This window comes from Ranitomeya variabilis, chromosome 5, assembly GCF_051348905.1.
Source record: "Ranitomeya variabilis isolate aRanVar5 chromosome 5, aRanVar5.hap1, whole genome shotgun sequence".
NCBI lineage: Eukaryota > Metazoa > Chordata > Amphibia > Anura > Dendrobatidae > Ranitomeya > Ranitomeya variabilis.
In genome coordinates, this window is record NC_135236.1 from 682,221,720 (window position 1) to 682,245,923 (window position 24,204).

At 46.9% G+C, this 24,204-nt stretch overlaps 1 protein-coding gene across 2 annotated transcripts in view; it reads right to left on the reverse strand.

Annotated features, from left to right (window-relative positions):
• Positions 1–24,204, reverse strand: part of LOC143777112 (zinc finger CCCH-type antiviral protein 1-like) — a 111,256-nt gene that overhangs the window by 20,730 nt on the left and 66,322 nt on the right. Inside the window, exon 1 of one of the 2 annotated variants that reach the window (XM_077267144.1) lies at positions 2,680–3,095. The exons of the other annotated variant lie outside the window; for it this stretch is intronic. Coding sequence (XP_077123259.1) covers positions 2,680–2,954 — 275 coding nt within the window. The 5' untranslated portion in view covers positions 2,955–3,095. Of the gene's footprint in view, positions 1–2,679; positions 3,096–24,204 lie in introns of those variants that run through there. 2 annotated transcript variants of the gene reach the window in all.

Here is a 24,204-nt window from a genome sequence, read left to right on the forward strand (position 1 = left end):
CTGTACATTACTCCCTGGTCACCACCTCCCGTCCTGTACAATACTCCCCGGTCACCACCTCCTGTCCTGTACATTACTCCCCGGTCACCACCTCCTGCCCTGTACATTACTCCCCGGTCACCACCTCCTGTCCTGTACATTACTCCCCGGTCACTACCTCCTGTCCTGTACATTACTCCCGGTCACCACCTCCTGTCCTGTACATTACTCCCCGGTCACCACCTCCTGTCCTGTACATTACTCCCGGTCACCACCTCCTGTCCTGTACATTACTCCCGGTCACCACCTCCTGTCCTGTACATTACTCCCCGGTCACCACCTCCTGTCCTGTACATTACTCCTCGGTCACCACCTCCTGTCCTGTACATTACTCCCCGGTCACCACCTCCTGTCCTGTACATTACTCCCCGGTCACCACCTCCCGTCTTGTACATTACTCCCCGGTCACTACCTCCTGTCCTGTACATTACTCCCCGGTCACCACCTCCTGTCCTGTACATTACTCCCGGTCACCACCTCCTGTCCTGTACATTACTCCCGGTCACCACCTCCTGTCCTGTACATTACTCCCGGTCACCACCTCCTGTCCTGTACATTACTCCCCGGTCACCACCTCCTGTCCTGTACATTACTCCTCGGTCACCACCTCCTGTCCTGTACATTACTCCCCGGTCACCACCTCCTTTCCTGTACATTACTCCCCGGTCACCACCTCCCGTCTTGTACATTACTCCCCGGTCACTACCTCCTGTCCTGTACATTACTCCCCGGTCACCACCTCCTGTCCTGTACATTACTCCCCGATCACCACCTCCTGCCCTGTACATTACTCCCCGGTCACCACCTCCTGTCCTGTACATTACTCCCGGTCACCACCTCCTGTCCTGTACATTACTCCCGGTCACCACCTCCTGTCCTGTACATTACTCCCCGGTCACCACCTCCTGTCCTGTACATTACTCCTCGGTCACCACCTCCTGTCCTGTACATTACTCCCCGGTCACCACCTCCTGTCCTGTACATTACTCCCCGGTCACCACCTCCTGTCCTGTACATTACTCCCCGGTCACCACCTCCTGTCCTGTACATTACTCCTCGGTCACCACCTCCTGTCCTGTACATTACTCCCCGGTCACCACCTCCTGTCCTGTACATTACTCCCGGTCACCACCTCCTGTCCTGTACATTACTCCCCGGTCACCACCTCCTGTCCTGTACATTACTCCCGGTCACCACCTCCTGTCCTGTACATTACTCCCGGTCACCACCTCCTGTCCTGTACATTACTCCCGGTCACCACCTCCTGTCCTGTACATTACTCCCCGGTCACCACCTCCTGTCCTGTACATTACTCCTCGGTCACCACCTCCTGTCCTGTACATTACTCCCCGGTCACCACCTCCTTTCCTGTACATTACTCCCCGGTCACCACCTCCCATCTTGTACATTACTCCCCGGTCACTACCTCCTGTCCTGTACATTACTCCCCGGTCACCACCTCCTGTCCTGTACATTACTCCCCGATCACCACCTCCTGCCCTGTACATTACTCCCGGTCACCACCTCCTGTCCTGTACATTACTCCCGGTCACCACCTCCTGTCCTGTACATTACTCCCCGGTCACCACCTCCTGTCCTGTACATTACTCCTCGGTCACCACCTCCTGTCCTGTACATTACTCCCCGGTCACCACCTCCTGTCCTGTACATTACTCCCCGGTCACCACCTCCTGTCCTGTACATTACTCCCCGGTCACCACCTCCTGTCCTGTACATTACTCCTCGGTCACCACCTCCTGTCCTGTACATTACTCCCCGGTCACCACCTCCTGTCCTGTACATTACTCCCGGTCACCACCTCCTGTCCTGTACATTACTCCCCGGTCACCACCTCCTGTCCTGTACATTACTCCCCGGTCACCACCTCCTGTCCTGTACATTACTCCCCGGTCACCACCTCCTGTCCTGTACATTACTCCCCGGTCACCACCTCCTGTCCTGTACATTACTCCCCGGTCACCACCTCCTGTCCTGTACATTACTCCCCGGTCACCACCTCCTGTCCTGTACATTACTCCCCGGTCACCACCTCCTGCCCTGTACATTACTCCCCGGTCACCACCTCCTGTCCTGTACATTACTCCCGGTCACCACCTCCTGTCCTGTACATTACTCCCCGGTCACCACCTCCTGCCCTGTACATTACTCCCCGGTCACCACCTCCTGCCCTGTACATTACTCCCCGGTCACCACCTCCTGCCCTGTACATTACTCCCCGGTCACCACCTCCTGCCCTGTACATTACTCCCCGGTCACCACCTCCTGCCCTGTACATTACTCCCCGGTCACCACCTCCTGTCCTGTACATTACTTCCCGGTCACCACCTCCTGTCCTGTACATTACTCCCCGGTCACCACCTCCTGTCCTGTACATTACTCCCTGGTCACCACCTCCTGTCCTGTACATTACTCCCCGGTCACCACCTCCTGTCCTGTACATTACTCCCGGTCACCACCTCCTGTCCTGTACATTACTCCCGGTCACCACCTCCCGTCCTGTACATTACTCCCCGGTCACCACCTCCTGCCCTGTACATTACTCCCCGGTCACCACCTCCTGTCCTGTACATTACTCCCGGTCACCACCTCCTGTCCTGTACATTACTCCCGGTCACCCACCTCTTGCACTTGCCCTGCAGGTAGTATCGGCACATGTGCAGCTTGTCGCACTCCTCTTCTGTTTCATCCTTCAGATATTTGGTGCAGATTCTCACAGGGTTTCGGGCCAGAACAAGATCCCCAACCAACGAGAACTTCTGGGGTTCATCAAGCAGAATTTGCTCAATCTGCTCTGGAGGAAGCTCCAAGTATCCAGACAACTGATCTCTACGCAGCCGACCCCCATGTGAGCAAAGCAGCTGGGTCAGATATGAGGTGACAGTAGGATCAGACATGGATCCTATGGAATTTGTGAACCTGGTAATACACAGGAGCTGCCTCGAGGCTGAGAGCTGACTGATCTTCTGAAGAGGGAGGATCCTGCACAAGGCCGAGGAGAATCGAAACTGGAAAGCAAGACTCCAACTGGAGAGAGCAAGAATCTGTTTACATACACGTGAGCAAGCCGGACAGGAGGAGTGGTACTGTGCAGTGTATATATACAGGAGGAGTGGTACTGTGCAGTGTATATATACAGGAGGAGTGGTACTGTGCAGTGTATATATACAGGAGGAGTGGTACTGTGCAGTGTATATATACAGGAGGAGTGGTACTGTGCAGTGTATATATACAGGAGGAGTGGTACTGTGCAGTGTATATATACAGGAGGAGTGGTACTGTGCAGTGTATATATACAGGAGGAGGGTACTGTGCAGTGTATATATACAGGAGGAGTGGTACTGTGCAGTGTATATATACAGGAGGAGTGGTACTGTGCAGTGTATATATACAGGAGGAGGGTACTGTGCAGTGTATATATACAGGAGGAGTGGTACTGTGCAGTGTATATATACAGGAGGAGTGGTACTGTGCAGGGTATATATACAGGAGGAGTGGTACTGTGCAGTGTATATATACAGGAGGAGTGGTACTGTGCAGGGTATATATACAGGAGGAGTGGTACTGTGCAGTGTATATATACAGGAGGAGTGGTACTGTGCAGTGTATATATACAGGAGGAGTGGTACTGTGCAGTGTATATATACAGGAGGAGTGGTACTGTGCGGTGTATATATACAGGAGGAGTGGTACTGTGCAGTGTATATATACAGGAGGAGTGGTACTGTGCAGTGTATATATACAGGAGGAGTGGTACTGTGCAGTATATATATACAGGAGGAGTGGTACTGTGCAGTGTATATATACAGGAGGAGTGGTACTGTGCAGTGTATATATACAGGAGGAGTGGTACTGTGCAGTGTATATATACAGGAGGAGTGGTACTGTGCAGTGTATATATACAGGAGGAGTGGTACTGTGCAGTGTATATATACAGGAGGAGTGGTACTGTGCAGTGTATATATACAGGAGGAGTGGGACTGTGCAGTGTATATATACAGGAGGAGAGGTACTGTGCAGTGTATATATACAGGAGGAGTGGTACTGTGCAGTGTATATATACAGGAGGAGTGGTACTGTGCAGTGTATATATACAAGAGGAGTGGTACTGTGCAGTATATATATACAGGAGGAGTGGTACTGTGCAGTGTATATATACAGGAGGAGTGGTACTGTGCAGTGTATATATACAGGACAGGAGGAGTGGTACTGTGCAGTGTATATATACAGGAGGAGTGGTACTGTGCAGTGTATATATACAGGAGGAGTGGTACTGTGCAGTGTATATATACAAGAGGAGTGGTACTGTGCAGTATATATATACAGGAGGAGTGGTACTGTGCAGTGTATATATACAGGAGGAGTGGTACTGTGCAGTGTATATATACAGGACAGGAGGAGAGGTACTGTGCAGTGTATACGGTATATACAGGAGGACTGGTACTGTGCAGTGTATATATATACAGGAGGAGTGGTACTGTGCAGTGTATATATACAGGAGGAGTGGTACTGTGCAGTGTATATATACAGGAGGAGTGGTACTGTGCGGTGTATATATACAGGAGGAGCGGTACTGTGCAGTGTATATATACAGGAGGAGTGGTACTGTGCAGTGTATATATACAGGAGGAGTGGTACTGTGCAGTGTATATATACAGGAGGAGTGGTACTGTGCAGTGTATATATACAGGAGGAGTGGTACTGTGCAGTGTATATATACAGGAGGAGTGGGACTGTGCAGTGTATATATACAGGAGGAGAGGTACTGTGCAGTGTATATATACAGGAGGAGTGGTACTGTGCAGTGTATATATACAGGAGTGGTACTGTGCAGTGTATATATACAGGAGGAGTGGTACTGTGCAGTGTATATATACAGGAGGAGTGGTACTGTGCAGTGTATATATACAGGAGGAGCGGTACTGTGCAGTGTATATATATACAGGAAGAGTGGTACTGTGCAGTGTATATACACAGGAGGAGTGGTACTGTGCAGTGTATATATACAGGAGGAGTGGTACTGTGCAGTGTATATATACAGGACAGGAGGAGTGGTACTGTGCAGTGTATATATACAGGAGGAGTGGTACTGTGCAGTGTATATATACAGGAGGAGTGGTACTGTGCAGTGTATATATACAGGAGGAGTGGTACTGTGCAGTGTATATATACAGGAGGAGTGGTACTGTGCAGTGTATATATACAGGAGGAGTGGTACTGTGCAGTGTATATATACAGGAGGAGTGGTACTGTGCAGTGTATATATACAGGAGGAGTGGGACTGTGCAGTGTATATATACAGGAGGAGAGGTACTGTGCAGTGTATATATACAGGAGGAGTGGTACTGTGCAGTGTATATATACAGGAGGAGTGGTACTGTGCAGTGTATATATACAGGAGGAGTGGTACTGAGCAGTGTATATATACAGGAGGAGTGGTACTGTGCAGTGTATATATACAGGAGGAATGGTACTGTGCAGTGTATATATACAGGAGGAGTGGTACTGTGCAGTGTATATATACAGGAGGAGTAGTACTGTGCAGTGTATATATACAGAAGGAGTGGTACTGTGCAGTGTATACTGTATATACAGGAGGAGTGGTACTGTGCAGTGTATGTATATAGGAGGAGTGATACTGTGCAGGGTATATATACAGGAGGAGTGGTACTGTGCAGTGTATATATACAGGACAGGAGGAGTGGTACTGTGCAGTGTATATATACAGGAGGAGTGGTACTGTGCAGTGTATATATACAGGACAGGAAGAGTGGTACTGTGCAGTGTATATATACAGGAGGAGTTGTACTGTGCAGTATATATATATACAGGAGGAGTGGTACTGTGCAGTGTATATATACAGGAGGAGTGGTAGTGTGCATTGTATATATACAGGAGGAGTGGTACTGTGCAGTGTATATATACAGGAGGAGTGGTACTGTGCAGTGTATATATACAGGAGGAGTGGTACTGTGCAGTGTATATATACAGGAGGAGTGGTACTGTGCAGTGTATATATACAGGAGGAGTGGTACTGTGCAGTGTATATATACAGGAGGAGTTGTACTGTGCAGTATATATATATACAGGAGGAGTGGTACTGTGCAGTGTATATATACAGGAGGAGTGGTACTGTGCAGTGTATATATACAGGAGGAGTGGTACTGTGCAGTGTATATATACAGGACAGGAGGAGTGGTACTGTGCAGTGTATATATACAGGAGGAGTGGTACTGTGCAGTGTATATATACAGGACAGGAGGAGTGGTACTGTGCAGTGTATATATACAGGAGGAGTTGTACTGTGCAGTATATATATATACAGGAGGAGTGGTACTGTGCAGTGTATATATACAGGAGGAGTGGTAGTGTGCATTGTATATATACAGGAGGAGTGATACTGTGCAGTGTATATATACAGGACAGGAGGAGTGGTACTGTGCAGTGTATATATACAGGAGGAGTGGTACTGTGCAGTGTGTATATACAGGAGGAGTGGTACTGTGCAGTCTATATACAGGACAGGAGGCGTGGCACTGTGCAGTGTATATATACAGGACAGGAGGCGTGGTTCTGTGCAGTGTATATATACAGGACAGGAGGAGTGGTACTGTGCAGTGTATATATACAGAGTGGTACTGTGCAGTGTATATATACAGGAGGAGTGGTACTGTGCAGTGTATATATACAGGAGGAGTGGTACTGTGCGGTGTATATATACAGGAGGAGTGGTACTGTGCAGTGTATATATACAGGAGGAGTGGTACTGTGCGGTGTATATATACAGGAGGAGTGGTACTGTGCAGTGTATATATACAGAGTGGTACTGTGCAGTGTATATATACAGGACATCACACATTCAACTTATCAGCATCACAGATGACCATACAATTGAAAGCAGTGATGGAGGAGAGAGCGTCAGATGACACTACCTCTCCCATCATTCTGTGTCTGACTCAGTGTGTGCCAACCATGGAGCTAATGAGATACTCTGCAGAAGCCAGAGCAGTGGGGAACATGGAGGAGAGTAAAGTATTGTGTGTGTGTGGTGTGGGGGGGCTGCATTATACTGTGTGGGGGGGCAGCACTATACTGTGTGTGAGATGCATTATACTGTGTGGGGGGGGGGCTACATTATACTGCGTGTGTATGTGTTTGCTGCATTATACTGTGTGTGGGGGCTGCACTCTGCTGTGTATGTGGGGGCTGCATTATACTGCATGTGGGAGCTGCATTATACTGCGTATGAGGGGCTGCACTATACTGTGTTTGGGGGGCTGCATTATACTGTGAGTGGGGGCTACACTACACTCTGTGTGGAGGGACTGCACTATACTGTGTGCGGGAGGACTGCATTATACTGTGTGTGGGGCGACTGCACTATACTGTTTATGTTTGGGGACTGCATTATACTGTGTGGAGGGGCTGCATTTTACTGTGTGGAAGGCTGATTTATACTGTGTGAAAGGACTGCATTATACTGTGTGTGTGGGGTGACTGCACTATACTGTGTATGTGGGAGGGCTGCATTATACTGTGGGGGGGCTACATTATACTGTGGGGGGGCTGCATTATACTCTGAGGGGGCTGCATTATGCTCTATGAAGGGGGCTGCAATATACTCTATGAGGGGAGCTGTATTATTCTCTCTGAGGAGGGCTGCAGTATACTCTGAGAGGGGCTGCATTATAGTCTGAAGGAGGCTGCAGTATACTATAGGAGGGGGTGCATTATACTCTGAGGGGGTTGCATTATTCTCTGAGGGGGGCTGCAGTATACTCTATGAGGGGGCTGCAGTATACTTTATGTGGGGGGCTTCATTATACTCTGAGGGAGCTGCATTATGCTATGAGGGGACTACATTATACTCTATGAGGGGGTCTACATTATATTGTGTGTGGGGGGCTGCATTATACTCTATGAGGGGGGCTGCAGTATACTCTATGAGGGGGGTTGCAGCATACCCTGAGGAGAGCTGCAATATATTCTGAGGGCGGCTGCAGTATACTCTATGAGGGTGGCTGCAGCATACCCTGAGGAGGGCTGCAATATATTCTGAGGGGGGCTGCATTATACTATGAGGGGGCTACATTATACTCTATCAATGACCATGGTCAGTGCATTATACAATATGTACTATATGGGACCTGCATTATACTGTATCGAGGACTATCTGTACCCATCATTCTTCCTCATCTAGAGTAAAGAGGCCGGGAAACAAGTGTCGAACGACTTCAAGATTGTCGATCACGATCATTTAGCGGCCTGAACTCAGCGCATATGACTACAACTGAAATGTTTCTGTGTGATGCTGCAATATATGAGCATTTCGGGCCCCACTTTGCCTAAAACCAGCCCTGCCTATACGGAGAAGTATCTGGAGCCATATCGATCTCTAAGCAGAGGATTGTGACTCTCATCTCACATTGTTTGAGGATTTCGTCAATATCCATAGTTTGTCCTCTGTTCTGCAGATCAACAAGCCACATGGTCCCACACAATGGTCAATCAACATATTATCAGATGTCGATTGTTCAATGATCTTGTGTCCCTGTCTTGCAAAGATAGCAGACAATATAGGAGCTGATATAAGTGGCAAACAGCAGCCATTCAAAAATATCAAGAGTAACCTTTTACAACTCATATGACAACAATCTATGGTTCTTCACCTACTGAAAATAGACGTCTGGATGATTAACATTAAATGCTGATACAGAGCAACAAGAGAACACTCCTGAAATAAGCAAAACTATTGGCATAGACAGAATGATACCCCACACACCATATCACACCATCACGAGGAAGCAAATTAAAGGGAACCTGTCACCAGTTTTGTCCGATATGTGATACGGCCATCACCTTTCGGGCTGATATACATCATTCTATAATGCTGCAGATAAGCCCCCAATGCGACCTGCAAGAGAAGAAAAATAAGTTTTATTATACTCATCCGGGGGGCGTTCCGGTCTGATGGGTGTCACAGTTCTTGGTCCGATGCCTCCCATCTTCTTGCCGACCTCCTGCTTCCTTCATGACTCCTCGGCCTCTCTGACCTTTCCTAGCCCCTGCGCACTGCAGTACTTAGCTTTGCCCTCATCAGGGCAGATAAGTGCGCCTGCGCAGTAGCCATGAAGCAAGCAGGAGGGCGGCATCACAAGAAGATGGGAGGCGTCAGTAATCAGACCTGGTAACAATATGGGCTACTCGGTTATCGTTGCACAGCAGCTTTGTATTGGCTCATGTGTGTGTGCCAGGCTGCCCAGAGGCAACGACAAGCTGTCTTCGGTGGGAGGTGCATGGTCTGGGTCTTCTGTGTTCCCCAGACACGCTCCAGTGATGCCCATGAGCAGATTAAAGTGCAACCCTGTTGGAAACACTGCTCCTCAACGTCTTTCTCCAAAACTGTGCCCCTTGGCTGCACCCTTACGTACCAGGTCGCTGTGGGTACAGGAATCCACTCTCTGAGCCATGTGTGGATGACAGGCCTGATAAAGGTGTGACTGTTGCCTGGTCCTCCTGCTCCTCTTCCTCCTGTGTCACCACCTCATCCATCATCGCCTGACGGACTTTTTCCAGCAGGCATATAAGTGGTATAGTAATGCTGGTGATGGCGTCATTATCATTGGCCATGTTGGTGGAATATTTAAAGCAGCGCAACACGGCACACGTCCTGCATGGAGGCCCACTGCAGCTGAAAGTCCACTATTGCCTACTGTTGCTCGCAGTCTCTCCAGCATATGCAAGATGGAGTTCCATCATATATCAGCCGGTGAGCGGGAAGGCAGAAGCGACGCTGCAGCGCAGACAGGCGAGCAGCAGGGTGAAAACGCAGAAAGCGTGCACACACTTCCTGCACTTTTAGGGTCTGAGGTATGAAAAGCTGAAAACTTCCATGGGACCTTGTAGACATGGTGGGTCGCACTGCTGCTGATCCATCCTCTCTTTGCAAAGAGGCAGGTAACCCTGTTGAACGTGACCAAGAGCAAGAGGTCAAGAGCACAGCAAAAGAGGGAGCAGGAGGAGGGTCATATTTGTTATGCTTTTTAAGATGTGTACACCACTGCACTTCCGGCTTGAATTTGAGATGCTTGATCATTCAGGTGGTGCTCAGGTTTAGAAAATGTACACCTCACTTGAGGCTCTGATGGCACAGGGTGCAAACAACCTGCCGTTTGTCTTCACTACATTGTGTGAAGAAGTCCTACGCCAGGGAACTCCTTTGGGCTGGGTTTTGGGGACTCTTTTCCTTGGTGTGGGGGGCAGTAGCAGACCATATACTTGCTGTGGGCCGGCCGCTGTGCTTTTCAACGCTGTTCCCTCTTTTGCTGTGTTGATGTGGAATCGTGACCGCCTCCTCTTCCTCAGAACAACACACGTCACTATGAGGCCTTTTGATCCATGGGGGACCTAGGACCTCATCATCCCCCACATTATCTTCCACCCAGTCCTGACCCTTGCCGGTCTGTACACTGCAGAAAGCCGCAGCAGTTGGCACATAAGTTTCCTAATCCCCAGAGATGTGCTGCAGTGGTCTGCTTACCGTGTGCACTGGCCCTCCCACGTGCTCATCCTCCGACAGAACAAGTGGTTGGGCATCTGGGCACTCAGTCTCTTCCATTTCTGGGGCAGGTGGATGGGCCATGGAACCACAGCTGGCGGACTCATCAGAAGAGACTGCTGCATGACTTGGGAATCAGACTGCTTGAATGATTTGCAAGGGGGAGAGGTGGAAGAACGATGACTAAGATCCTCAGGTGCCAAGTGAATGCTTTCTGCAGGGTATGGGGTGGAAGATAATGCAAAGGAACAGGAGGCTGTCATTCACAGTGTGGGAAGACTAAGTGCAACACGAGGGGAAGAGAGGAAGGGAGCCCTAACACTAGGGAAAAGGGGAGTGGAGACACCTTAGGCAGAGCTAATAGCACCCTGCCTGCCCTACCATCCCTATATTGGTTCCACACCAATCGCTGAGCAGGAACCTAAGTCCTGTATATCCCTAGAGCTAGGCCCTGAAAAGCGAAGGTTGGGGGATGAGCACTGGTCAGTCCCCACTGTACACTAAAGGGAAGAAGGGAGACAAACAAGAGGAAGCAACTTAGGCCCCTTTCACAGATCAGTTTTTTGCCATCAGTCACAATCCGTCGAATGTTGAAAAAAACGGATCCATCGCAGATTGTGAAAAACTGATGCGATGGATCTGTTTTTTCACTGGATCTGACTAGCTGATCCAGCTAAATGAATCCTAAAAAAATCGGAGCATGCTCAGTTAAGAAAAACGGAATCCATTGCTGGATTCCGTCATTTGACAGATCCGGCGCAATAGGCTTTCAATCCAGCAAACGACAGACAGCAAGGGATCCGTTGGCATCCATTTTTTCGACGGACACAAAAAACGTTACTTTGTCCATTGTCTCATGCCGCCGGATAAGCAATTTTTGACGGATCCAGCGAATGACGGATGAAACGTGAGGCCATCTGTCGCAATCCGTCGCTAATACAAGTCTATAAAAAAAACGGATCTGGCGGCAACATTGGCCGGATCGTTTTTTTTTTCAAAATTCGCCGGATTGAGACTGACGGCAAAAAACTGATGTGTGGAAGCAGCCTTAGATTGAGCAGACTCAGGTAACACCAAACGTCCTCCAACAGCACCAGAGAGGAAGTTAGCCGACTGTTATAGCTCCAAGCCTTCACTCCTGAAGCAGACTGGGAGTCTATAAACACACAGGTCCAGGTGTGTCAATTAGAGCAGGAGGGAGGTTGTCACTGAGTCTAAAAGTCAGAAGGATTAAGAAGGCATCTGCAATGCCAAACGCAGAGACCTTCTGCAGCCAGATGCAGAGCGACTATCTGCAGCATCTGACACACCCGTGACAAAGGCACTCTCAGCCGTCCAATCTAACACGGCCTCCACATGTTCTGGCCTCACCATTCGTTCTGCGGTACTCAGGCCTGCTAAATAACTCTGAACATGCTGTTGCCTGCGTTCACCTGAGGAAGGTTGTGCAGTTGGACACATAACAGGCACAGATAGACAACGTCCTCTTCCTGCAGCAGCTACACCATCAAAGTCAGCAGCACTACGACCATATCCATGTCCCCTATTTGCTGCTCTCCTCATGTTATTCCCCTTTAAAAAAATAACTTGTAGGCAAGAGGCTGGATTCGGGCATGGTACTCAAGGCTATTATGCCACAGAGCAATAGGTTTTTATGACAAGGTGTAGAAGCTTTTTATGCAACAGAGCTATAGGATTTTATGCCTCAGAGTAGAACGTTTATATGGCACAGAGCAATAGGATTTTTTGCTACAGAGCAACAGACTCTTAGGACAGTCTGCACAACGCAGCTAGGGCACACAGCGACAATCTTTTCAGGCACAGATCACAAAGCTTATATGGCAGAGAGAACCCCACTGACAGCACACAAGAAACAGAATGGTGGCACAATCTGTGACCCGGCTTTTATACAGGCAGGGTCACATGGTACGCCTGCCAATCATAGCCATGCCAGAACTTGGCATGGCTCTGATGGCTCCAGAAGTATCCACAGCCTAAACGCTTGTTGATTGGCTGTGCAGCAGCCTTTCAACAAGCTTTATTTGGCTGGCTAACCCAAACATTATGGCAGACTTCCCGGAAAAAGTCTGTGTTCGGAGTCCGTGCAAGGATGCTAGGAGTCCAGTACAAACCTCGGACTTTGCAGTTTGGGTTCGCTCATCACTAGCATCAGGTTTGTTTAAATGTTCTTTTGCATAATTCTCATGTTGAATTTTATGGTGAGGACACAGGAGAGGTTTTCTTCTGAAGACTTCCATGAAGGCCATATTTGTACAGGTGTCTCTGAACAGTAGAACAACGTATCAAAACCCCAGAGTCTGGTAAATCTCTCTAGCAATCCTACGAGCAGCTCTCACTGAAATTCTGCTCTGTCCTCCAGATGTTATCTTGACCTCCACTGTTCCTGGTAACTGCCATTTCTTAATTACATTTCGAACTGAGGAAAGGTGTCAGTATTCCGAGTTTTCCTAATCACCTTGTGAATGATCTTGCCCTTTGTTAAGATGCTGTTTGCTGTTTTTGTCTGCCCTACTTCCTGTTTGTTTGTTTAAAACCCGGTTCAGGTGTCAGCTTCCTTGCTGGAGTATTCTGCTTCTGTTCCCCTTCAGCTCAGCTGCTTGTTCTGAGTGTGCCTCTACCCTGGCTCTGGACATTCTCTGCATATGTAAGCTACACTCTCTATGTTATCATTAGTCTGTTGACTTTGGAACTTAACCCTTGGTTCACTCCTCCGGGAAAGAACTGTGTTTTTTAACTATGTTTCTGGACTGTGTTTCTGGACTGCGTATTGCTACTTAATCCTTCGTTTACTCCCCCCGGTGGGAGCTGTTGGAAACAACACCAGTATAATACTTTAATGTGAACCTGTTTGTGGACTTACCCCTGTTTATGCCACATCTGGGATCAACTTGTGAACTAGTTTCTGGACTTACCCATGTTCATGCCATACCTTGGATTAACCTGTGGACTTGTTCTGGACTTCCCTGTGTTTACTTCATACCTGGATTTGACCTTTTCTGCACCAACAGTGTTTTGGATCTGCACCACGTCACCTGTCACACTCACCTTTTGATCACCTTGCTGAGGACTCTGTCTTAAGAACTCTGCCGATTTGCTGTATATGTTTCAAGGACTTGTTTCATTGCAGGTCACTGCAGGTTATCAGTATATTGCTTTGGGTGTTATTGCTGTTGTACAAATACACTATTTGCACTGAAGAAACCCATCTCTCTCTGTCTGTTCATTGCCTCTCGCTATCAGAATCCTCGAGTTCCTACAATAGTATTACAAAAGGGCAACTTATAAACACCTATAGCCTTCTCCTGCTTTGTGGGCCTCCACTATTTTCAAAGTGCTCGGCAGCTGCTTAGAAGACCCCATGGCTTCTGTTTTTTGGCACAAGGTTAGAGGAGGCTGGGTTTTTATAAAGCTGGAAAATTTCCATCATCTCGCTTTTCCTAACAATGATAGTGAACGAGCCATAACCCTAACAGGCTAATTAAGGGCTGAAACCTTGGTCAAAGTTATCTGCGCACACAAATCTACAAGGGTGCACAAACTTTAGAGATCATTTCATCTTCAACTTGCTTAACTCTTCACAATAACACAGTAACTTTGACAAGGGGTGCCCCAACTTTTACATGCCACTGTAAAGGTAAAATCACAGCAAGAAACATAACGACAATATCTACCGCTTGGGACCTCCAGGTGTGACGGTATCCTATAAAATGGGAATCTCTCAAATTCTAACAGTGCCAACGCATCCCACAATCGACCCCCACATGAGCTCATGAAGGGGAGGTGTTTGGGTGTAACCTTGATCTAGTAAAAAGTATAATTTTGTTTTGGGTTATTTTTCAGTCCTGGATGGTACAGCCGGCTGTAGCTCTATCCGTTTTTGTAAAAAGGAGTACCTCCCTCCACAAAGCGGAGAAATTTTCATGACCCAGGTTTAGTACTTCTCTTTCGTTATTCCCTTTTATTTTTATTTTATATGATTGTATATACTGTATTGTTATGTTCCCATTTTGTATCATCTTTGTATATTTTTATATGCACTGCCTATCTTTCTGGATTATATATATAAAATGTAATAATTTTGTTCCTCTTGTTCTGTAAACCGCACCTCTGAAGCCATACTAACTGTAACGGGCGTCCAATCCGCCTGTGTAAATGATTGTTGGTGACAGTTAGTTGCTCTTTTTGTTATTGTGGAGCTCGCACTGACCATACGGAGTATATATATAGTCCTTGTGTTGGAATCGTAGGTGTATGTATATACCATACATTCACTGCTAATTCAATAATAACCAGCCTAGTAGTGGAAGCAGCCATGGCCTCGTCCATCACTCATCAGCCAATTGTGTAATTGTCCTGACGATTGGTGGCAGCGGAGTTAGGTTTCCTTGACAACTGGTAACAGTGGGGGATCTGCACGACCCTCCACCCCAACCTCAGCTGTTATCTTTGGTTATCTTTGATAGTGGCCAGCACTAGCCACCTGAGATGTAGGATGATGATGGTGCAGGAGGCTGCCATGTCAACCTGCTGCATAGAGAGCCGGCAGCTTCTTTTGGGAATTGAGGTGAAACCAGGAAAGGTGCAAAATAAGTTTGATTTGGACTTCTTGAAGGTGAAGATGAATCTCTGGATTAATATTTTGCTCAGAAGTGTCTTTGGCAAAATAAAAGTAAAGTTATACCCTTAGGTCGGGGTCACACTAGCGTATGACATGGACGAGTGCTATGCGGGAAAACCTCACATTGCACTTGGACCAGTGTTAATCTATGGGGCAGCTCACATCACCATTTTTTTTTTTTCCCGGGCATATTCAGCATGCTGCGATTTTGCACGTATATCGCCCGAGTCTCGCCAATGCAAGTCTATGGGTGCGAGAAAAAATGGGACACCACAGAGACCACCAGTGTAGCTCGCGAGAAATACGCAAACATTTTCCAGGTGACAGGAAATTGCCTCATCCATTATCAACTTAAGCATGCAAATTTCCCTGGCAACCTCTCAAAAAAGCCCGGAACATGCCTCCACGGATACCAGCAACATGGCCAGACAAATTAATGTGGATATGTTGATAGTTCTGGTGCAGGAGAGGCCGGAAATATGGGACCAACGTGACGCACATTATGCAGACCGCCATCAAAAGGATGCAGCTTGGAGATGCATATGCTGCCAGATGTTCCCCCATTACCATGAAAGCGCACATGAGGTGTAGCAGGAAATTAGTAAGTAAATTAAAAAATACACATTTTTTTATAAAGTAATAAGGCAGCAACAAATTAACATAACATCATCACACGTGATGTTCTTTGTAATATCCTGCCTGTTTCTCACTTTACACTTGGCAAGTAGCTGCCACTTTACGCGCTGAACTATGTTTTAAAATGACAAAATGAGAAACAAATTTATAAATATTTATTGTGTTACTTTGTAGTGTGTGATGTCAAATATTTATTGTGTTACTTTGCAGTGTGTGATGTCACTAGACGGTGGCGCAGCTGCCGTGATCAGTACCGCCGTGAGCGCCAGCAGCGGACCCGGAGTGGTGCAGCGGCCACAAAAAAGCGCAAATATATCTATTATGACAGAATGAATTTTCTTGCTCCTATTATGGAGCAAGAACCCACATTTTACACATGGCCTTAAGGTCCAAGATTAATTTTTGTCTGTTTTAACTTTATGAAAAAAAAAAACAGGACTCCAACCTTACAGAACGAGAACAGCATCTAATTCCGAGGTCAACTTGGACCCTGTTGGCGAAGTTGAAGTGGTGGCTGGACCTTCTTCTGCAGCATCATCAACAATCCAACCACCACCACCAGCACGTCCTTCTGCTGGACGTGATACCAATCAAGAAGAAGATGAATGTGGACGTAGTAGTAGTCCTACGCTACCCCTGGATACTTCACCACAGGTTGTGCCCATCCCACACGGAGTCCGACACAGGAGGGAGCTTCCCACCACCGGTAACAGGCGCCAAGTAGACTTTGGTGTTTTGGACTATCTTTCTTCTGTAGCATAATCAACAATCTAACCACCACCACCAGCACGTCCTTCTGCTGGACATGATACCAATCAAGAAGAAGATGAACGTGGACATAGTAGCAGTCCTGCGTACCCCTGGATACTCCACCTCAGGCTGCAGCCATCCCACGCGGGGGCTGACGCAGAAGGGAGCTTCTCACCACCGGTAACAGGCGCCAAGTAGAACCACCTCCACCACATATCCCATCACCGCAGCCACATCAAAACCCATACCAACACCACCCACAACATGTGCGTTTTACAACTCCAGCTGCACCTGCCCAATATGGCCACTTGAACATACTCACTGTAGGAGAGTGGACACAACATGGGTATGCTCAACATGGCCATTCTGGGGGGGTTTTCACAAATGTCCAACGCTAATCAATGAATATGTGAATCCTTACCCAAGTGGGCAGTACCATGTTCCACAACAGTGCCCTTCCTTTGGTCCGTAATCCATCCTCATCCACCTATCAGGGGCCCAATCTGTTAGGGCCACAAAATACCCAAACCACTCATGCTGGCCTCCCGCCATCACCTCCACCTACATATCAAAGTTTGTAAAAAAAAAAAAAAAAAAATGGCTCATAATGAGTAAACTGTTGTGTTTTAAGTTGATGTTTGCCCTGTAATAGTTGCCATATGATTGCAATATGTTTTTTAGTGCAACAAACAAGTTATGAGTAAAAAATGTTACTTAAAAGTGTTGTTTGTGCAATAAAAACAATGTTGATGATATGTTTCCTTACACTTCTTAAAACTTATTAGGCTAAATCATCACACACTTCATTAATTAACATAAGTTTAGTTTAACAAAAATAACAATCATAACATAGAGATCGCATTGTCTTGCCATGGAGTAGATCCCTCTGGTGAAACAGAATAATTAGTAAACACATCCCGCACTTTAATGCCAGAGGGCTGATGACGTGGATGATGTACATGTGTAGTAGCCATGCCATTATTTCCACCTGCACCATCATTATCATAATTTGCAGTACAGTCATGGATTCTAGTGAAGGATGACACAGGCTTTAATTACCACATTCACATTCCCTTCACTCAGTTGAATGGCTGACTGCAGAACCTGCCATTTGGCACAGAGTATTCCAAACGCACACTCCATCAATGGTCATGCGCGGGATAGGCGATAATTAAATATTCTGCGCCGGTGGTCCAGGGCTTTACGTGGATAAGGCCTCATGACGTTGCGGTTCAATTGAAAGGCCTCATCAGCAACCATCACATAAGGCACCGCTTCCATAGTAGACCCTGGTAGCTGACGTGGGGGTGGGAGGTCCAAGTCATTAGTTCGCAGCCGCCGACCCATTATGGAAGTATTGAAGACTCTGGAGTCTCCAGTTCTTCCATGGGGCCCAATATCTACAATTATAAACTTGTATGCACTGTCGACCACGGCCAACAGCACTACAGAAAAATACTGTTTATAATTATAATATTGGGACCCTGATGTCACGGCGTCCGTGTATTACTGCTGCGGGGAGGGCAGCGCGCCGCAGCAAGGGAGCTGAGAGCAGAGCGGCGGGTACTCAACGGGTAGCAAACAGGACCTTAACCATGTGACAGGGAAGGAGGTGGTCGAGGGCGGCGCCAGACATCGGGGTGAAGAGGAGACGATATACACTGGAGAGTAGTTAAATGTGCCAAGATCAAAACCATTAGATAACGAGGTAACCAAGGGGTGAGATGGAGGGATAGTCAGAAAGGGAGCAAAGGTCAGAAAGCCAACAGTACAAACAAGCAGAGCAAAGCAAGCAAATGCAAACCGAGCACACACTCAAGGGGTCAGACTCACAGTCTAAACGAAAGTATAGCTGACAGGGAATCCTAGTCTGGAGGGTGTATAAATACCCCTCCCAGATCCAAAGAGAGGCCAGCAATATTAACCCTGAGAGAGCAGGACAGGAATCATGTCCTATACCATGACACCTGAGTTGGGCGGCTTACGAACACGGATGTGCTTCCCATCCAGGGATCCAATGCAGTTGGGAAACTAGCACGTCTCCTCAGAGTCACGGGCTATCCGCAGCCAATCTTCTTTTTTGGGCTCAGGCATTACAGAATTATGCAGGCGGTACAAATAGAACGGACAGTGCCTTAGATGGTGGATTTCCCAATCAAGAACTCCAGATGAAGTACCGCATAGGAAAGACCAGTGGATAGGAAGCTGCAAATAAGAAGAAAAAAAATCTGAAAAATACATACCCATGCCTCATCTATAACAGTTTAGGAAATCATAAAAGTAATGGACATAGCAAACTAAGCACTGCCAATCAAGACACTACACAATGCAATGCCTAAGGAAAAGATCGAAATGACAAACAGCAGGGAATGGAAAAGGAAAAATTCGATGAAGCAATCTAAATTTACAAAAGGAAAAATACAAAACAAATAAAACAAAAGGAAGGGAACAGTGTAAAAGGCACTCCTCTGCAGAAATATATTTACGCATCACGATGTCCTTGAAGGTGATCTCGGGGCGCACAGTCTCCAGAAGAATGTCAAATGTTGGCACGCTCGTCTGACAATACCGGTAGAACTTGTCAGGATAGCTGCGTAGTGAAGCATACAGACGGTGGAAGTGTCCTTTAGTCAACCGTCACCTCAAAAGCGGATGTACCCACATTCTTCTCCGTCTCCTCCGATCCACAATCACTGGGTAAGGCTCCCCAAAACGTCGGGACAAAACCCAGTGTAAAAGAACCCGCTCAGTTGTGTTGAAGGTCGGCCTGTCTGACCTGTTTGACGCAAAGCAACAATATCCAAGCACCAGCACGCACTCTAATGCAAAGATTGGAGGAGGGAACTTGTTTTTGACCCAATAAATGTGCTGCTTGATTAGGTTTTTATTCATTTCAGGCCATTTTGGTTAATTTTGAAAGTCTGTGAGAAATGTAAAGGCATACGCGTCACACACGGATGCCATACGGATACATACTGTAGATGTGAGAAAATCGCACATTGTAAACGCATTACACACTGATGACCATACGGAGAACATTTGTGCGACTCTCGGCACGGAGACTTGGACCGATCTTTCATACAGTAAGTGTGACCCCGGCCTTAGGACGTAATCTGATATTGGCCCTTACAGAAAGAGGCTGCAGCGCCGTCTCTGCTGCCAAGCAAATAGCCACTAAAAATAGAGTCTTCAGAGATCAGAATTACAGGTTAATTTTAGCAATCACCCCGAAGAAAGACTCCATGAGAAACCAACAGAGCGGTCCCAGGAAGGAACCATGGAATTTATTGTAGGTGATGACACATTGTTAATATTAGAGGCTTTACCACTGAGAAATAAACTCACAAAGGTTTTGTTGGCTGCTAAAACATTTCCAACTCTTCTAAGAGAGTGAAGAACTTCTGGAAGGGAATGATTCTAACAATTTTTATTTCTATAGCGCCAATATATTCCGCAGCACTGTACATTTTAGAGGGACTTAGTAATAGAGGTAGTTACATAAGTGATGTTAGGCCAGTCTGAAGAAATGTGTTTTTAGGCCTCGCTTAAAACTCTGGGTATTGGGAATTAATGGAAGTGTCCTGGGTATGGCATGCCAAAGAATTTGTGCAACTCGTGAGAAGTCTTGGAGATGGGAGTCGGAGGTTCGGATTATTGAGGTCATTAGCAGAACGGAGAGCACGGGTAGGGTGGTAGGCTGAGACGAGAGAGGAAATGTAGGGAGATGCTAAACCGTGGAGCGCTTTGTGGGTGAGAGTGATAAGTTTATATTGGATTCTGGAGTGGATGGGTAACCAGTGTAATGACTGGCACAAGGTAGAGGCATCGGTGTAATGGTTGGTGAGGAATATGATCCTGGCTGCAGCATTCAGGACGGATTGGAGAGGGGAGAGTTTAGTAAGAAGGAGGGCGAACAGTAGAGAGTTACAATAGTCCAGACAAGAATAAATAAGAGGGACAGTAAGAGTTTTTGCCAAATCAAAGGTGAAGAAAGGTTGAGTTCTAGAGATGTTTTTGAGATGTAGGTGACATGGACGAGCCAGTGACTGAATGTGGGGGGTGAAGGAAAGATCTGAGTCAAGTATGACCCCGAGACAGCGGCCATGTTACTAGGGAGTAAAGGTAGAACCACACACAGAAATGGCAATGTTAGCCATAGGTCGGATAGTGGAGGGAGGAAACACAATGAGGTCAGTTTTTGACAGGTTCAGTTTAAGATAGAGGGAGGACGTGATGTTAGAGACAGCGGTAAGACAATCACTGGTGTTTTGTATTAAGGTAGGGATGATGTAGGGAAAGGAAACGCTACTAGAACAATAGTCTTATTTTCTCGAGGACGGACACATCTTGTCGGTATGTGGCCTGAAGTATAGTATGCATATTGCATAATTCTGGGCACAAGACCACTTGGTCTCACCAGCCCCGGAATCCTCATAGCACATTTCGGTGATAACCCCTTTAAATAATAAGAAAAACAATTTCATGTTGTTTCTTCTTCACAATACAAGTTACAAGTTTATCCAGTTTTACTTGGAGACATGTGACTGGGACTGGGACTGAAACTCAGCGCTGTCATTTGAAGGCATGCAGGTCCGTGCTGCCCCACTTTCCTGAAATGAGGGTCTCAATTACTAATATTACCCTGCCTGGAGGAACTCAAGATTTACTACGAGACCTAGATGTCCAATAATACGGCTGTATAAGATTTAATAATAACCTTAATGATATTACAATATAATATACAAATACCACCAGACCATAACAACGCATTACGTAAATATTCTCTGGGCGTGGAGAGAGGTGAATATTCATTTCTGTTAAGTAGCGGCACAAGTGACCGCCGGCAGCTGCAGGAAGGCTTCGGCTGACACTGTGCACGCTACTGAAGAGCAATGAATACTCACTACCCTCTGCGCGCACAGTCCTGACGTGCAGAACAGTGAGTATTCTGGCAGCTGCCCTTCGGCTTGTGAGCAGTGCATGACATCCCTGCCATGCGCTGCTTACAAACATAAAGCTGCTGCTGGCAACGGAGCAGGACGCTGCGAGGGAGCGCTGGGTAGGTAAGTGTAATGTGGTTTTTTTTCTCAATTTTTTCTGATGGGGCCATACATACCACGACCTGGGTTGGGGGTCAATCATGGGCATGGAATGCACTGAATATTAATTTCTCTTTAGCAGCAGGCACAGGAGTTAGCCTGCCTCTGTGACCCGCTACTGAACCGATGCCGTTCCCCCACCTCCCCACCACTGCCAGAGCTGGTACATCTGGACTATAAGACCCCCCCCATTTCCTCCCCATTTTTGGAGGAAAAGAGTGCATCTTATAGTCCGAAAAATATGGTATGTTACTCCCATATAGTGATCACATGTAACTACTGTACAGGTTCTCACCAGTGACTACCATGTCATTGACCGTGACCACTGCTTCCATCCATTACTTGTTTCTGAAAAATGTAACAGAGAAACATCTTTGACTTTCTGCTTTTCAGTCCCCTCTGTGTCCCTACACAGTAATAATACCCCCTCTGTGCCCCTACAAGTAGTAATGTTCCCTCTGTGCCCCTAAACAGTAACAATGCCCCCTAGGTGCCCCCGCACAGTAATATTGCCCTCTCTGTGCCCCTACACATTAATAATAGCCCCTAAACAGTAATAATGTTCCCTCTATGCCCTTATTCAGTAATAATTCCCCCTCTATGCCCTTATTCAGTAATAATTCCCCCTCTTTGTCCTTACACAGTAATAATAATGTTCCCTTTGTGCTCCTACAAAATAATAATTCCTCCTTTGTGGCTCTACACAGTAATAATGCCCCATCTGTGCCCCTACTTAGTAATAATACCCTGCTTGTGCCGCTACATAGTAATAATTCCCCATCTGTACCCCTACCCACTAATAATGTTCCCTCTTTGCCCTTACACAATTATAATGTCCCCTTGTGTCGTTATAATAATAATAATCCTCATGTACTTCCTTTAATAATACTCCCCTTGGCCCCTTATAATAATGACCCCATATTTCCCTATAATAATATAATATACAATAATGCCTCCTGTGCTTTTCCAATAAAGATAACGATCCCCCCCATTATGCCTCCTTACAATAATAACCCTCAGTGCCTCTTTAGTGTAATAATGCCCTTGAGTAGGGGCATGTATAGAAATCACAGGACCCCATAGTAAAAGTTCTGTAAGAGCACATAGGCTCAGTCACAGAAGGACACACTTCTCAACTTATCTTGATAAGGGATGTAAATGCCCTCAGTATAATGTCCCCATGTTAATAACACCATGTGATTGCACCACAAACCCAATGCACCACAGCACCCAGCACAGTAAGATGGTCACCACAGCCCCCAGCACACCCACACAGTATGATGTCCACCAAAGCTCCCAATATAGTGTGATGCCCACCATAGCTCCATATAGGGTATGCTGGTCCTCGAACCGGCCTCTGCATAATGTATGATGGTCCCCACACAGCCCCCATTATGTATGATGGTCCCCAACAGAGCCCCCAATGAGTATGTGTCAAGGGTTTACCATGACAGAGAGGAGCCAGAAGACTGCAGCACCTGATTTCTCCTACTCCTGCACTGATTAGAAGCACTTCACCTTCATATTAAACCGTGGGATATAACCTAAACAGAGGTCTAATTATACTACTATTACTGAGTATATAGAATGAGCACGGCCAGTCAGGAATGATGGAATACCAAAAAACAATAGCAGTCAATTTAGAAAACATATTAGTTATTTTTATTGAACAATGCTAATGTACATAGACAATAATAAAGTGAGAAGTGTGAAGAGAGGAGAGAAGGACGTCTGATAACAGATCTGGGAAATGATGGAACAAGTCACCTGTCATGATCCAGGCCGGGGTTTACTTTCTACCTTCCCTTCTCCAGTCTGGTCATGGCGAGGCTACCTTTCTGGCCTCTTTGATTTTTGGGTGGCTATTTATTGGTGCTGTTGTTGCTGGCAGCCTTTGTCAGCGATAGTTCTGGTCCTCGGCTTGAGCAGCTGACCCGTTATTCCCTCATGATCCTTCTGCCTCTGACTTCACTTCCTGTATTTGTGTCTGTGTTCCGTATCCCTGACTTTGCTCGTGTTGTGTTTTCCCTATAGTGTATGACTCGGCTTGAACTTTGAACCCCACCTCTTGTTTGCCGTTTTTGATACTACGCTCTCTGACCGGCTTTAGACTTACTGGCTCATAATCTGACTCCGCCTCCCGTGTCTCTTTTTGGATACCGCGTTCCTCATCCGGCTTTGACTCTCTGGCTTGAACCCTGACTCCGCTTTTCGTCTCCTGTCTCTGGCACCGTGCTGTCGGCTGTTAACAGCCTGGTTACTTCGACTTCTCTCCGGCCGTCTCGTGGTGGCGCCCGTCACTGCACCTCTACACCTCTGGAGGTGAGCTACGGTCGTCCTCCAGTGTTTGCCCGTGGTACTGCACCATATCAGAAGGAGAGATACAGTACATTGCTTCTGAGACATTATATGATACATACCCTGCAGCGGTATCACACATAGCATGTCACATAACAGCACCATTC